General features: G+C 38.5%; 1 protein-coding gene across 2 annotated transcripts in view; it reads left to right on the forward strand.

Moving 5' to 3' along the window:
- Positions 1-14766, forward strand: part of ARHGAP10 (Rho GTPase activating protein 10) — a 145189-nt gene that overhangs the window by 32666 nt on the left and 97757 nt on the right. For both annotated transcript variants that reach the window (XM_042049978.1, XM_042049979.1), the window contains exons 2-3: positions 8066-8161; positions 8248-8309. In XM_042049978.1, the coding sequence (XP_041905912.1) occupies positions 8066-8161; positions 8248-8309 (158 nt within the window). The remainder of the gene's footprint in view (positions 1-8065; positions 8162-8247; positions 8310-14766) is intronic.

A 14766-nucleotide genomic window follows, 5' to 3' on the forward strand; every position in this document is an offset into this window, starting at 1 on the left:
GTGATGAAGTCAATCCTGTTTCTTGGAAGGGGAACATCTCTGTGCCTTGGTGGTGGGTCAGGACCTCTGCTGGGTTGATGTCACAAATTAACTTGACCTGACTGCCATGAGCAAATTTTGCTGACTGAAGAAAGTAGGCATGTCCTGTCAGTTATTTGGATTTGGAAAAGTGCTTTGAGTTCCAAGATTATTTCATTTAAGAGGAGTTGTAAGGGATTAATGCTTCATGGCCCATATTCACAGTGTAGATTTGATTATGTGGGGTTGTCCTCCAACCACAAATCTTTTATAAATGGCAAAGTTTAGCTTCTGACCAACAGTGAATTGTTACTTTTCTTTTGCAATCGAAACACTATTTCAACACAATATATTCTTTTTTATGTAAACGTTATAGTTATTGTCTGGGAAATGAGTCTGGGAATGAAAGCGATGCTCCAGAATTTAAACATTCCGAATGCTGATGTTGGATAAGTATCTGTAAAATAAACACATTTTTTTCCTGTAAGTACTTTATTTCTTTCACAGTTTCCCAGTTGAGAATGTTTTCAGTTAACTGGCACAATTTTTCATCCTTAAGCAGTATGGTCTTCTGATTTACTTGCTACTGAACAGCATAAATGCATGAAGGCCCTCAAATCTATAGTGTTTGACAAGAGTTTTAATTGAAGAATAAAACATGTGGAAATCCATGATCTATTTAATGATCAGATTTATAATGTCTTATAAATGCTGTCATTTTAAAATTTCTACTTCAAAATTTGTTACTGGAAATGTAACATCACCTTCTGAATTCATCCATCTTCACATTAGTAATACTAAAATCCTAATTTCTGAAAAGGAATTTTTTCATCTCATGTTTTCCAATGCAATCACTTTTGGAATGCAATCCCCAGGTCTGTGCTACTTGAAAAGCTGCAGATATTGTAGGAAGTTTTACCAGGGAAAGCTTTGATTGTACAAGTATTTGATATTGTGTGTTCCAACATTGCATCTGATACTCTGATTCCAACTGCAAAGATAGTTTTCTTTTGGGAACAGAGTATAGGACAGTGGTGTCCCTCTTGCTCTCATTGGTGCAGTATGGCAAAGGGAAACCTTTGCAGCAAATCCTGAACTGCTGGTTTTTATTTCTGGGAACCATGTGAATTTGGTGGAATGCCCTCATAGTTTTCTGCATTGCAGATTTGTTTTTTCTTAGTCCTTGCTTTCTGATTTATTATTTATTTTGTTCTGTTTCGTTGTAAGAGACACAGAGTTTCTAAGGATCAGGAAGATGATTCTGATTCCGTTGAAGACAGACTATCTTTGTGGTGCTCTACAGGAACTTGCATCAGAGTTGCAACACCCTTCAGCAAAGCCTTTGGGATACAGGTCTTGTCAGGGTGGTTGGAGGAATATTTCTCCGTCACAGAAGTGATGAATTTATCAGCAGAGTTGTAGGACCAGGAATGGAGCTTCTCTTTTGGTTTTATAATGTAACTTAGGCTGTGTTCCTGAAAAGCAGAACTGAAAGATGTAGTCACCATCTGAGCTGGCAGAGGGGTGGGGGCACTTTCTCATAAGAGCTGTTGGAGATGCTTTAGGAGAACTTTAATCACTGCTGAGGTACTAAATGTGCTTTTTTGCCTAATGCCTGTGATGCAAAGAGGAAAATACTCTTGACAGGGTGGAGTAGGGCTGCTAGCAGATTTCAAAGATCCAGCTAAAAAGGCAAATAACCAGAGTCCAAGAGGGTGTGGTGCCCCTGAGGGACATTACCAACAGGACTTGGCACTTCTCCCATACTCTCGTAAGACGCTACTTTATTTCATATATGGTAATTAACATGTTAATTACATGTTTCTTGATGTGGAGAAATATGGAGTTTGTACCCTTGTATTTGCAAGGGTGGAAAGAGGAGAAATGAGTCCAGTCTGTTTTCACTGATAAAAGTTGTAGGACTAGAGAAGGTCGATAAGATGATATGTATTTTATTTTATTATGTTGCCTACTTTCTATAGGGGAGAACAGTGGTTGGAGGTTATGGCATCTGAACAATTTTGCATATTTATGAAAAAAATTAGTCTACTCTGCTGACATCTGAAAGATTTCTGAACCTGCCTGCTTTGATTGGTATGGGGAATAGTGGCATTTAGACCATGGGATTATGCATTTGAAAGAAGGAAAATCATAAAATCTCAGAAGTAACCTATGAAGTAGAAATCTTGCAAGAATTGGGTTCTCTCTTTTGAGAAGTGGGGAGGTTAGAATGTGTCTCTTGTGCTACTCACGTGTGACTTATTCAGACTAAATAGCCTGGTTTTACTTGTCCCAGAATTATACTGCAATTAATGACCCCAGCATGCAGTAAAACTGGTAATAGAGAATGTCCAACGCTGTAGAAGAAACATTTGGGACCAGTAAGTTCCCTACAGAGGCACTGTTTGAAAGAGTGGTATTCATTGCCCCAATATTAGTTGTTCTCTTTTTATTAGATTGACCACCAAAGACCTGTTTTTAGTTTTTTGTCTTCGAGGTTGTCATTAGTTGGGAGAGTCATGATGAAATCTGGACTTCAGCGTAGTAGAAGAATGACATTGGTTCTTACCTATGTCAAGTTAAGAAGAAAAAATCTATTAGTGATTAAGATCGCTAAAATCCTTATTGATCTCTTATATTTACATATAAATTACCTTAGAGTTGTTTGTTTTTCATTTTACTCTTGCAATTTCCTTTTTTCTGTTTGATGCAAAGTGTTCAGTTGCATGTGGGTTTTCTTTTTTTCAACCTGGAAAAACCCCTTCCATGTTAAAATTTGAAAGACTTTTCCTAAAACATTGCTGCTGCCATTCCTCATTTTTGTTGTATTTTGAAAACGTAAACTCTCATTGATGTAAGTGGAAAAATTTCTGAGGGTTTTTCCAAAATAATAAAGCAATTTGTTGCTTTGGAACAATTAATGTGGAGTTGCTTCAGACCTGAGCATATGAATGAGGAGGGTGTGAAGCTGTTGAAAGCTGGAGAGGTGCCTTTGGGCCAGCAGGAGCAGGATGCTAGTTGGGTTATACTGAAATGGTGAGAGGTTTAGGTTTTCCTTATTTGTTTTAAAGGTGTGGGATGGACCAAATGCACTGTATTATGCAGGGGAGGCAGGGGGAAGGGAAGCTCAGCCACTTGACAAGTCAGTAATGTGTTGCTTTTTAATCCTCATAGCCAAGTTTTCTAAGGTTTCAGAAACCCATGAGCTGCCATGGGTGATGTGACATGATTAAGAGGTTTCTGGAGTCCCATTTTAGACTTTGAACTTGATTTTCATTCAGGTTTTGGATGGGAATGAGTAACTTTGTATTTTAGCTTCATTGTAAATTTTCTTGTTTTGATGGCTCTTTCAATATGTTTATCACATAAAAATGAGTATTAATAGTTTATTTGTTTTTAGGGTGTTGGAATGTGTACTGCTCTTGGGAATACTGCCACATGTCTTGCATCTGCTAAGTTTCTGAGTAAATCCTGTTTATCCACCTTACTAAAGGTGACTAAATCCTGTTCATGTTCTCAGTATTGCGGATTATATTAGATTCATTGTTCACCTTGCAAAAGGGAACACAGAAGAGGAAAACAGAGTTGCTTTTAAAGTGTTCAGATGGTGCATTTTTTGTATAAAACGTCATATGAGTTTCTACTGCAGCTCTTGGACAAACTATTTTAAGTGCTCTGTTCCTCTGAAGCTGCTTTATTGGCTCTTGCAAGGAGATTGATGCCTGGGAAGAAGAGGGGAGAGGCCATCTCTGGCTCAGCTTGTTCTTTCCTGTTTCATGATGGTTTGTGGCTTGCCTGATCTTGGCCCACTGTGAAGAGAATACCTTGAGAAGTCTAATATTAGTCCTTAAAGTAGCTTGAAGATGAGCTTGGTAGTTAAATCTATGTGTTTGTTAACCTTTTAGCTTTTTGGGGAGGATGTTGTTCAAAGAAGCCAGAGCAGTTTTAATCCATGTTAAATAAAGCTGCTAGAAATCTGTTATTCCTGATATATTCCAGTATATCTGTTAAGAGTCAGTGAAATTTGTAGTTAGGGATGAGGAATGGTGATGTAATTCCAGTCCTTCTCAAAAGCTTGATGCAGAAATGTGTATATTGTTGTAGAAAAATATTAACACTCTTACAAAAGGGTATAATTCTTCTCCCTTCCAGAAGAGATCCAGAATAGCCTTAGGAAGCAATATTGTCTGGCTTTGTGCAAGACCTTTAGTTTGTGTGACTAGCACTGAGCTTAGTACTGATCTTAAAGGGAATCATTGGATTCTGGTGCTATTAAGTGAGGCTTGGCCACCACCCAGCAGCTAATGGTGTCGTGTTGGCTCAGCTCAACTCAGATAAGGAACAAAAGTATTTTTTCTTTCAAATCCAAATGCAAAAAATATTGAGATGTTTGCATGGGGCACTGGCAGTGCCTCTGGCACCGGACAAACTCACAGGAGCACTTGTTACCAAGGTGTTTCAGAGCAAAGTGAGGGAGCAGGCAGCTGCTCCTCTCTCTTTTGCTGTATTTTTAAATAGCTGCATCCAACCATGAAAGAAGTACAGTGTACTGATGTGAACAATGCCAAAGAGAAAATGAAAAGCCCTTGTGTCCCTTCCTTCTTTCCTTGGAAATGTCTTTAGCCTTTTGGTCAAAACATTTAGCAGATGCTTAACTTCTTTTAGTGTTTTAGAAGGTGAATCTTTGATATGACTCTGCCATATGGGTTTGCCAGGATTCCATTGTATTCAGCAGTGTTAGTGTTCTGTCGGTATTTAAAGCACTCTTTGATCTTGAATGCCCTGTTCCTCCCTTTCAATGATAACAGCACCTTGTAACAAGCAACAGCCCTATTCCTGCTTCCTTTATCTGTCAGTTTGGTGTTATTTTGTAAAATGTGTCAATTAAAGGGAATAAAATAGTTACTCTTCAGTAGGCCACAGCGTTATTCACATAACCAGCGTAGCTGGTCATGCTTTTTGATACATAATTGTACTCAAGTGCTGTCTTACTCTAGTGTTTGTAGTTGCAATCCATACTGTTTTACAATCTGCTATATAACACATACTGGTCTTGCAGGCTCTCATGCTGGTGTGGAACAATACTGGGATGTATCTGTCAGTGCCAGACAAATAATTTTGCTGTAGTAAAGGTCTTCTGGCACACCGTGGAAGAAAGCCAAGTTACATTTATGAAATTTCTAATTTAAGCAACAATGCTCAGTATTTAAATTACAGCACAATAGTCAGAGACTATAGTATTTACGATGGTATCAGCATCTAGTTTGTTTTTATAAATGCTTGTAATTGGGTGAACTTCTGTGTATGTACTGTAGGACATGTGGAATTTATCAGAGCCTTTTCTTGATGTTTGTTCCACAGTGGAAGGTTTGACTGCAGGTGGTCTCAAGTGTCTCACTCTGGCTATGGTTTGTCAGGCGCCAAGAAAAGCCACCACAAGGCTGTTACCTTTTTTTTGTGTGTGTGTGTGTGTCCAGCCACCATCCTTGTAATTTTTCCTGGGCTGTAGCAATAAAGAAATCAGTATTCTTTCTCTGACCTTCTGATAAAGTTTTCCTCCATTGCTACTTGATACTCAGTTTTGATTTTGCTCCAGTGACTTCTGACCTTTGTTGAAAGTGCCAAGTTCTTAAAACCCATTAGAAAATCCCTTCCTGTTTTCTTCCAGGTGTTGATTCAGTAGTCAGGTATCTGCAGCTTTTTTTGACCCATCATTCTGTGACCCAAATCCCCAACTCCCTCAAGCTCGTAGATGGTTTCCAGAATTTTCTGTAATGGTTCTTAAAGGTTTCAGAAATTATTTGTGGAAAGATGTTGCAAAAATATGATGTCTCTTCATGGTTTTAACAAGGAACTCTGCAACTCTAGCTTTGTGTTAAAAGATTACTGCTTCCAACAACATAGTAAGTCCTTGGGTCAGTAATTTCCAATCCCTGAGAAGATTCAGTAATGAGAAATGCATAAATGTGGGTTTCTGATCCTGTGAGAAGCTGAGTGTTTTAATTCTCAAGCTTCCTGAAGATGTTGGACTTTGCCATGAAGGAATCTGGGTGTGGGCATGGGTTTTGTTTGCTGTCACTGTCACAAGAGAGGTGGCAGTTTGACAGCACTCTAGAAAGGCTCATAAGCTCACTAATATCGTACCTTTTCAGTCTGTGAAAGGGAATGGGGTGTTGTGTGCATGTGGTGCTTCATGAGTCTTTTATCATGTACCTTACTCAACATTATTTGAATGCTTCACCTCTACAAGTAGGAGAAAGCATAATAAACAATTCCTTCCTCTAGTGTGGGGCTGGCTCTCATATGACAGGGCTTTGGGAAGGGATTATCGGATTCAAGAAAATTTAATAAGTTTGGGAGAGTGTGTTGTTGGACCGATTCTCCCATAAATCAACTCTCTTCAGCCTTGTGTTGTGACCTGGCTCACAAATAAGTGTAACATTAGATGGTTAAGAACCTTGTTATTTTCCATGTTTAAGCCTTTCACAGCCAGCAGAACTTGTTTCTTTTGCTGTCTGCTTTGTGAACAGCTGTTCAGCCCACAAGACATTTGAATTAAAAGATTCGTGTTTCCTTTCACATGGGAATTACGTTTCTGCTTCCTTCAACCTTCTTATCCTTGTTGTTTCAACCCTGTGCAGTGTCCTGCTGCATCATGTGTTGGAGGGTACATGCATGGGTTTAGGAGGGAGCAGCTCTGTTACACAATGGGTGAGGAGAAGACTAATGATAAATGGGTGAAAAGAAAGGAAAATCAACAAAAATCTTTTTTTTTTTCATTTTAGACTGTTTTTTGCTGTTTGTAGAGTATTTGAATTGACCTTTTAAGTGGTTGAACTGAACTTTCAGTATGTGAGGTTGTACTGTGAAGTGATAAAATACATGTGTTGGATGCAGGACCGATGATAAAGCTGGGTGATTTTTTGTTTGTTGTTGGTTAAAAAAACCCAAACCCAAACCCAAAGGGAAAAAACCCAAAACCAAATTACCTCCCCCCTAAAACTAGAACAAAAAAGCCCAAGCTAGCGATCTTTTAGTGCCAGTTAATATTAAAGAGCAAAGTGCTTACCTGGCCTGTTAAAAGAGTTGCTCTTAGCCCTTCAGAACTGCATGTGATATGAAAAAGATTATAGATTAACTAAATATTTTAAATTGTCCTTAACTTTGGCTGACAACAAAAATGTGAGTAAAACCTTTACTACTGGGTAGAGGTATACTAGGACATGCATCCTTTTTTCTTCCTCTGAGCAATTGCATCCTTCCAGAACTTATGACATTCCCAACCTGCACACGTCAGCACAACAGAAAAGTGTGTTTACACTGTTTATTTACAGCTTTATGAATTTAATAAGGGTTTATCATGATGATATTGTGACTGAATATGGGGTCTGATTGCTTCCTGAGGAATGTAAGAGTGCAGCCTCCAACCTCAAATTTTTAGTAAAATTTGGGTTGCTGGAAATGCTTTGGAGCTATTACAAAACAGTTATAATGTAAAATTAATTTTAATGCTGTGCATTTAACTTAGCTTTCGGCAGGGTTAAACTCCATGGAATTTCTAGTTCAAGTGCAACAATTCTTTGCATTTGGTTTATGTGCATTTATGCATAAATGTTTCACTAGTGGAGCTATCTATGTGTAGTATCCAGAAAATTCTAAGGTGTGTGTTTATGGTGATGAATATATGTGTGAATTTAGGTTAGCAGAGCAAGATAACTGATACAACTTACACTGAGTGTTGTGCCCTTAACTTCTGTAGTTACAGATCTGTTTACATGGCCTGTACCCTAAATTGAAGTGTAAGGATAGATGTAATATTATACACATGATCACATGTGCTTTCTACTATATAGCCTTGCATAAAGAAATCTGTGTGTCCAATTCCCTCTCAGAAGAGGGTTAGACAACACTGAATGTCCAGTAATATCCTTAGGCAGACTGGTGTTAAGAGTTCCTTATAAAAGTTGATCATTCTAGGCATAGTGAGATCTTCTGGCCTACTTAAAATGACTGCCTAACCCTTCAACCTGTGCTTTTTTTCTTGCAGACCTTTCAGCAGCCCAGAGAAAATTTGCCCATTCTCTGAGAGACTTTAAATTTGAATTCATTGGTGATGCAGAGACAGATGATGAAAGATACATAGGTAGGTAAGAAGTGACTATAAGTGGCTATATTTTGCCATTCCATCCTGCAACATGATTAAACTTTTTTTACTGTTTTGTATTACAGATGCATCACTTCATGAGTTTTCGAACTTTTTAAAAAATCTTGAAGAACAAAGAGAAATTTTGGTGAGTTGCAATAAATGGTTTAAAAAGCTGTGCACTTAGCAAATAAATCAACATTAGGTGAAGTTGCTTTTACTGCTTTGGTAATCACCAAGGTGTTGATATCACTGATGTAACCGTGGGAGCTCTCATTGTGCAGCCTCTGGTTCTGTAGTCCAGAGTTATAAACAACAACTAGTTCTCCTTAAAGAAGAAATCTGTGTGGTAGGGATGGGTAAATATGAGTTGGTTTAAAATTATGGATTTATTATGGATTAATTATGCCTGGAGTGAATGGAAAACCACCCTAAATTTGTTCACTATTTCTAGTAAAAAGGAAGATGAAAGAGTTAATGATGCAGCAGGGGATACTCAAGTTTTGGCAGTTGGCCAGCTTTGGATCCAGGATCTCTGTAGCTCCAGCTACAGTGCTTATGTGGATCTGGGATGCAATCTGTTGTGTTTATGTAGTAGCAGGCTTAGAAACCTTCACCTTGTATTTGAGCTTTGTGGTGAGGGGTTGGAGCTGCAAACAGTTGCTCTGTTGTGTAGAAGTTCTCTGTTTTTTGTTCTGTTGCCTGTGATTGCTTGGGGTGTAATTAGTGAAATCTGGCTCATGTTGGCTGCACACAGACCGGGGGCTGAGAGCTCTGCAAAACACCTTGCTATTTGGGTTTCTTAACTTTTTTAGAAGATGGGGGGTTTCTTTCTGGGTGGTGCCCTGGTTCTCAGCAGCAGCTGCATGCCCAGCTTTGTTTCAGAGCAGGAATTAATAGAGCAGGTGCTGTGTACCCAGTTTTCTTCTGAGTCAGGTCAAACTCTGCATCTGGGAAATGTGCTTAGATCTGACTCGGTAGCAATTGCATTTCTCGGTATTTGTCACATGGTTATATCTTTGTCTTCCTGGAAATCAGTGATCCCTTGGCATCACTGGGAGGAAGCTAAGACTAATCTGCTGTCTTCCCTGTTTCTTTCTGCCAGAAGCTGGGCCTGCAGTGCAGGAATATGTAGATTAGTGATAAAAGAACTTGTGAACAGTTCTTTTTTCCATGTTTCTCCAGTCCTGAGCCCAGTAATAGGCATGGTTCCTTGTATGTGCTGTGTTCTGTGCTGGTATGCTGTTCTGATCTGGAACCACATTTGGATCTGAATTAGGGTCAGTGTGGTTCTTCACACTTTGCTAAAAACTGTCTTTGCATAGTAGAGACAATTTTTCATTGTTTTGAGTTGTTTTGCCAAATTATAGGGATTGGTTCAAGTATGCTTCAATACTATTTTTGTTTTTCATAATTCTGCATTATAGTCTTTACTCTGCTTTCTCTTGCTATCCATAGCTGTATTTTATTTTAATGAATTGCACAAACCTAATTAGTGAAAATCTTTATGAAGTTTTATAGTGAAAAATACTGCATGAACTGCCACATTATTTTGATATCAGGCTTTAGAGGGATGACTTAAGAATTGCATGGCACATTTCAGTGACTGTATCAATAGCTCTTCAGCAGGGATACATCACCGCCACAGCAGGCTGTGCAGAATGCAGTGCTGTCTGTCTGGATGGTAAAACACTTCCATTGTTCACACTGAATGCCATGAAACTGTATTAATTTACTTTTTTGGTCTGGTGCCCACGCTTACACAGAAGGTGCTATCATACTGAAAGCTAACTAGCGTCAGTTTCTTGATAGGAAAAGGATGAAATGCAGTTTTTGTTAGAACCGTGACTGATGAAAAACAGGGAGTATAAATTGTTATGGGGACAATATTTGATACCAAATGGAAACAGAATATATTCACTGAGTTACCAGATGCGTGGCCTTTTTATAGCATCTGTAGTCTAGCAAATGTTAAGTATCATTTCTGGAGTGAGTTTATGTAACAATGGCCATAAGTCTCTGAGAAAATGGTTGTGTGGTGACTGGAAAAGATAATTTCCAGCATCTGCTGCTCTAACTTTTCTTTTTTTTTGACTTCTCAGTGGATGTTATAACAGTGGCATGAGCTCTAGAGATACTCCCATGGAGAATATTAGGGCATGTTGCATTCACAGATGTTTGGAATGAGGTCAGGGATCCAAAGACTTTCCATTAAGATGCAAAGTATATAGCAGGATTTTTTCCAAAAGCATTCAGTCTTTGTCAAGAATGCTCATTATTGAGCATTTTCCCCCTTACTATTTTGAAGATGACCAGAAGATTCTGGACTGCTCTCTTCAGTGTCAGTGCATAGTTAAATAGATAATTTCAGTCACGTAAAATAATATTAAAAAAAGTGTTGAATGATTACAAGACTAAGGGCATTTCAGATATTGCTGTGCATTTTAAGTTTTTGGATATTTGAGGAAAGGGTTATTTTTTTCAAAACCACATTTTAAATGGAACAAATTTGCACTTAAAATACATTCTAGACTGAAATTAAATGCTCATCATCTGCACTTATCATGATTTTCTGAAATTTTTTACAGTGAATCCAGAGTCCATAAAACTTGCTGTCAGTGTTTACAATAAATTTGCCTTTCTGTTAATCATTCATCTGGTGAATGTTTATTTGGTGGATATAATTTCATTCAGATGTTGGAGTCTTGCACTTCATGGTTTTACCATTTCTTCCATCTCCTTCAAAGGCTGCTGAAATTATATCCCAGGTGTCAAAGGATTTAGCTGCATATGTACAGGGGAGTTGGCAACAATCCAAACATTTTACTGAAATTATTACAGAGGGGTCAATACAAAACCAAATTACATTTTTCCATAGCGCCGTAGCTTCGTGATGCTCCCCAGGGCAGATATGAAATAGATCACTTTGTCCCTGAGAATATTCTGGAAATTATTTTTACATGTTGAGGATGAATGGAGTCACAGGACTTAGATTCTGCTCCTTTGGCGTTGCAGAAGTGCTATGGAAGGTCAGGGATGACAGGGGACTTGGCAAGGTGGTAGGCAAAGGTGGGCATGAGCAAGGCCCAGCATGGTGATGCTCAGATGCTCTGTCCCACTACCCAGCTATTCTCCTGCTTACCAGGGAGAGCAGCAAATCTCCCTCCCAGCCCCAGTTCCCCTGACAGCAGAAAGGAGCTTTGATTCTTGTGAGGGTCTCAGAACAGCAGGCTTTGCTGTCTGCCCTCATTTGAGCTGTGGTGACGAGCAGGGAAGCATTACCTGGTAGGTACCAATGGCCTGTGGTTGTTAGTCCTTTCCTTCACACCTCCCTTTCTTCATTCCAGTCTTCTCCTAAATGACAGCCTGCCCCTAATTCGTTTTCCCTGTTGATTCCAGTCTTGCTAAGTCATAACCAAATTTGATAGGTCTTGTGTTGTTCCCTCAGTAATCTCAGCAGTGCTTGGCACTCCTGGTGTGGTCACCTTGGTGTGCTGGCTCTGAGTGCTTCCCTTCCCTGGAGCTCCCCTGTCCTGCCCTTTATCTGCTTCTGGAGTTCACATGATCCTTGTCAAGTGCTGGTCTAACCTGTATCTAAAAAGGTTCCTGGAACATAGATTTCTCTCTATTCTGCTGTTTATTCTTCATTTTTTTTTCATCTGGTGGTCATGCTGCTTTTCTGATGTTCATACTGATCCTCATGTTCGTACTGAGTCTCCTTTACTTCAAGTTAAGCTGGGAAATTTTTGAGAATTTTTCTACAGTAGTCATGGAATAAAACTGATCACTTTTCCTTCATAGTAGTATTTTCATGGTTGCCCTTTCCAAGTGGCGTTTTACATCTGTATTTTTCCTTGTTCAGTTTAATTACACTGTGTTTAGACCATCTCTCTTATGTTAGAATTACAGCTTTCTCCTCCTCTTCTTGCTTTTAAGTTGCTGCTATGTTTGCTCTTCTACCATCCTCTGGGACCTTGCTTGCCTCTCCCTTTAGTTTGCTTTGCTGACTTCCTAAACTATTCTGAAGCAAAAAGCCCCTTTTGACTTGAATGCAATTAATACTTCAGTTGTGTAATGTAGGAATACCTCTAATTGCTCTCAAAGAATCCTTACTCCCCTTAACATCTGTTTTTCTCCACTTTGTTAGATAGTTTGCTAGAATTTAACTGTGGTTTTTTCCTTTTTGGAGGTAGTTAAAATCTGTTGTCTTACACTCATTCCAGTTAAAAAATTGTTTAATAGCTTCCTTCCTCTCAGTTTCCAGATACATATGAAGAACCTCTTTACCTCACTTTTTTTTGTTGCTGTTACCAAATAAAATATGGTTTTGCCTTCTTTCTAAATTTGCCCCGAAGTACTTGTCTATTTCCTTTTTACTCCATCGCATTTCTCTTTGTATAGGATTTCTGATACAATTATACTCCCCTTACTATATTTCCTGTGATTTCCCAAGGCAATATAAACAAGCTATTTTACTTTGATATGTTTTCTTCTATTTCCTGCTAGGTTTTTTGCACACTTCTATCCCTTCAGATGTCTTAAGAGGAAAGGTACTATGCAGTTATATTTTTAAGTCCTTTTCCCCCTTTTTATTCTTTTTTTGCAAAAGAAAGGCTTGTTTTACCATGGGTATCTTTGCAATTTTGGCCTCTCTGAAATTCTTTTGCATTCTCTGTAAGTTTTACCAGGGTGGCAGAATCAAATCCAGATTAGCATCTCTCTAAAAAGCAGAGTTATTCTTGGCATATATCAGAAACACAAGAAATGATTTCTTTATGGATTTTTAAAGAAATATCTCCGTGAAGTCACTCTTTTAGTCTTTTATTTAATTTCTTCTTAAAAAAAAAAAAAAAGGGGAGAGGGTTTGTCCCTTGTGCTTTGCTTTCACAAGTTAAAAGAAGTTGTTAAGGTTCAAAGGCGTACACTCAAAAGGTTAAAGATATACTTTAAGTAATCTGTACAAATATGTACATTTACTTATTTATTCTTACTTAAACTACCTCTTACGATTAGATATTGAAGTGCATGAGTATTTATTTCACAGGTGAAGGACTCACTTAACACACACTGTTCCTGAATAGCTTACTCTGTTACCTTTTGTCCAGTGACTTTTGTATCTGGGTTCCATTCAGCAGTTGACTCTGCTGTGAAGATGGTGGTATTAATTTTTCTAAGCTTTTCTTTGGCATTCTGCATGTCGGTATTTAGGGGTTTGTAAATCTTAATCTATCTTGACAGTAATCTGAAGAAATCTGTGTGAAGGAGCAATCAGTTTACTCACTGATGTAGATTAAAAAAAAAAATACCCAGTAGTCTTGGATGTGCGATGCATTCAAGAGCTGTTTGGTAGGAGTTCAAGGTATTATGTAGTGCTCCATATGTTCAGATCCTTTTAAGTCTGCTGACAGTGCAGACTGCTAAATATATCTGCCAAGACAATGGAAAAGACGCAATTGTTGACCACTTCTGAAAAATTAGGCTGCCAACAGTGTATTGAACATCTCAGATGCAGAGATAGAGGCATGGATGAAACAGAATGTCTCAGGAACAGCATTTGAGTACCTTAATTGCAGGATCTACATTCTTTTCTCTCCTGTGCAATTTTTCCTATTTAATAAAACATTTTCCAGTTTCAGAAAGAAGCAGAACATTTGCTGCCATATCTCATTGCCCAGCCTTCACTTTTCCTCTGCTGGGCATGAGATCAGATGACAATCATGTAATTATCAGAATATGGAACATGAATGTAGAACTATGGCTGTTTCAGGCCCATCTTGCTCTGTTTTGCTGATTCCTGACATTGAATGTTTCATTTATTTGTTTGGTTTTGAAAGTCTTCTGAAATACCTTTGTGAGTTACATATGAACTTGTGCACATTAATCTATAAACCAAAGATGACTTGTCTGTACAATAGAAAAAAAAGTGCAAAGCCAGATCTGGGTGTGTTCCTCCCACCTCTGAGTGAACACAGCTGACAAGTTCTGTTACCACTGGCTTCCTCTTTTCCAGATAATTTTGTGGTCTCACATGCATCAACATAATTCACGAGAGAATTTTCATTCTGTTAGTTCATCAATGGGAAATGTTTGGAATTTGCATTGTAAAAGTGTCACCAGTTTGGATTTTGCTGGTTGTTAAGAACACCACTGTTTCTTGTGGAGGAAAGCGCTGACAACTGAGCAATTCATTCTTGACTGAACACTGATGCTGTTGTTCGCTGTTGGATTCCTTGACTTTCAGTGGCATCTTTTTGCTCAGTGGTGAGCTTTGCCATGCATCAAGAAAATGGGCATTATGCAGTTTTCTTTTCTGAGCAGCCTTTTTGCTTGGTCAGCACCATTGTATGACCACATACAATGTCTGTGGTGCAAGAACCATACCAGTGTTCTGGTGTGTTGTGGTTTGCTAAGGGAAGGTCTTTCTTGGAGGAGTTATCCCCAGCTTCCCTTCCCTGCAGATGGGGAAAAGCTGATTTGTTGCAGTTTTTGAAAGTCTGTTTATTTTGTTTTCTTGGTTGTTATGATTGTGGCTTTGTGGTATTTTTCTTTTTGTAGTGGAATGCATTGCATAAGAATAAACTTATTCAGAAGACATGACTGTTAAA

This window comes from Corvus kubaryi, unplaced genomic scaffold (assembly GCF_017639235.1).
Source record: "Corvus kubaryi isolate FWS band 111438036 unplaced genomic scaffold, C.kubaryi_AGA036_p1.0 71, whole genome shotgun sequence".
In the NCBI taxonomy this organism is placed as follows: Eukaryota; Metazoa; Chordata; class Aves; order Passeriformes; family Corvidae; genus Corvus; species Corvus kubaryi.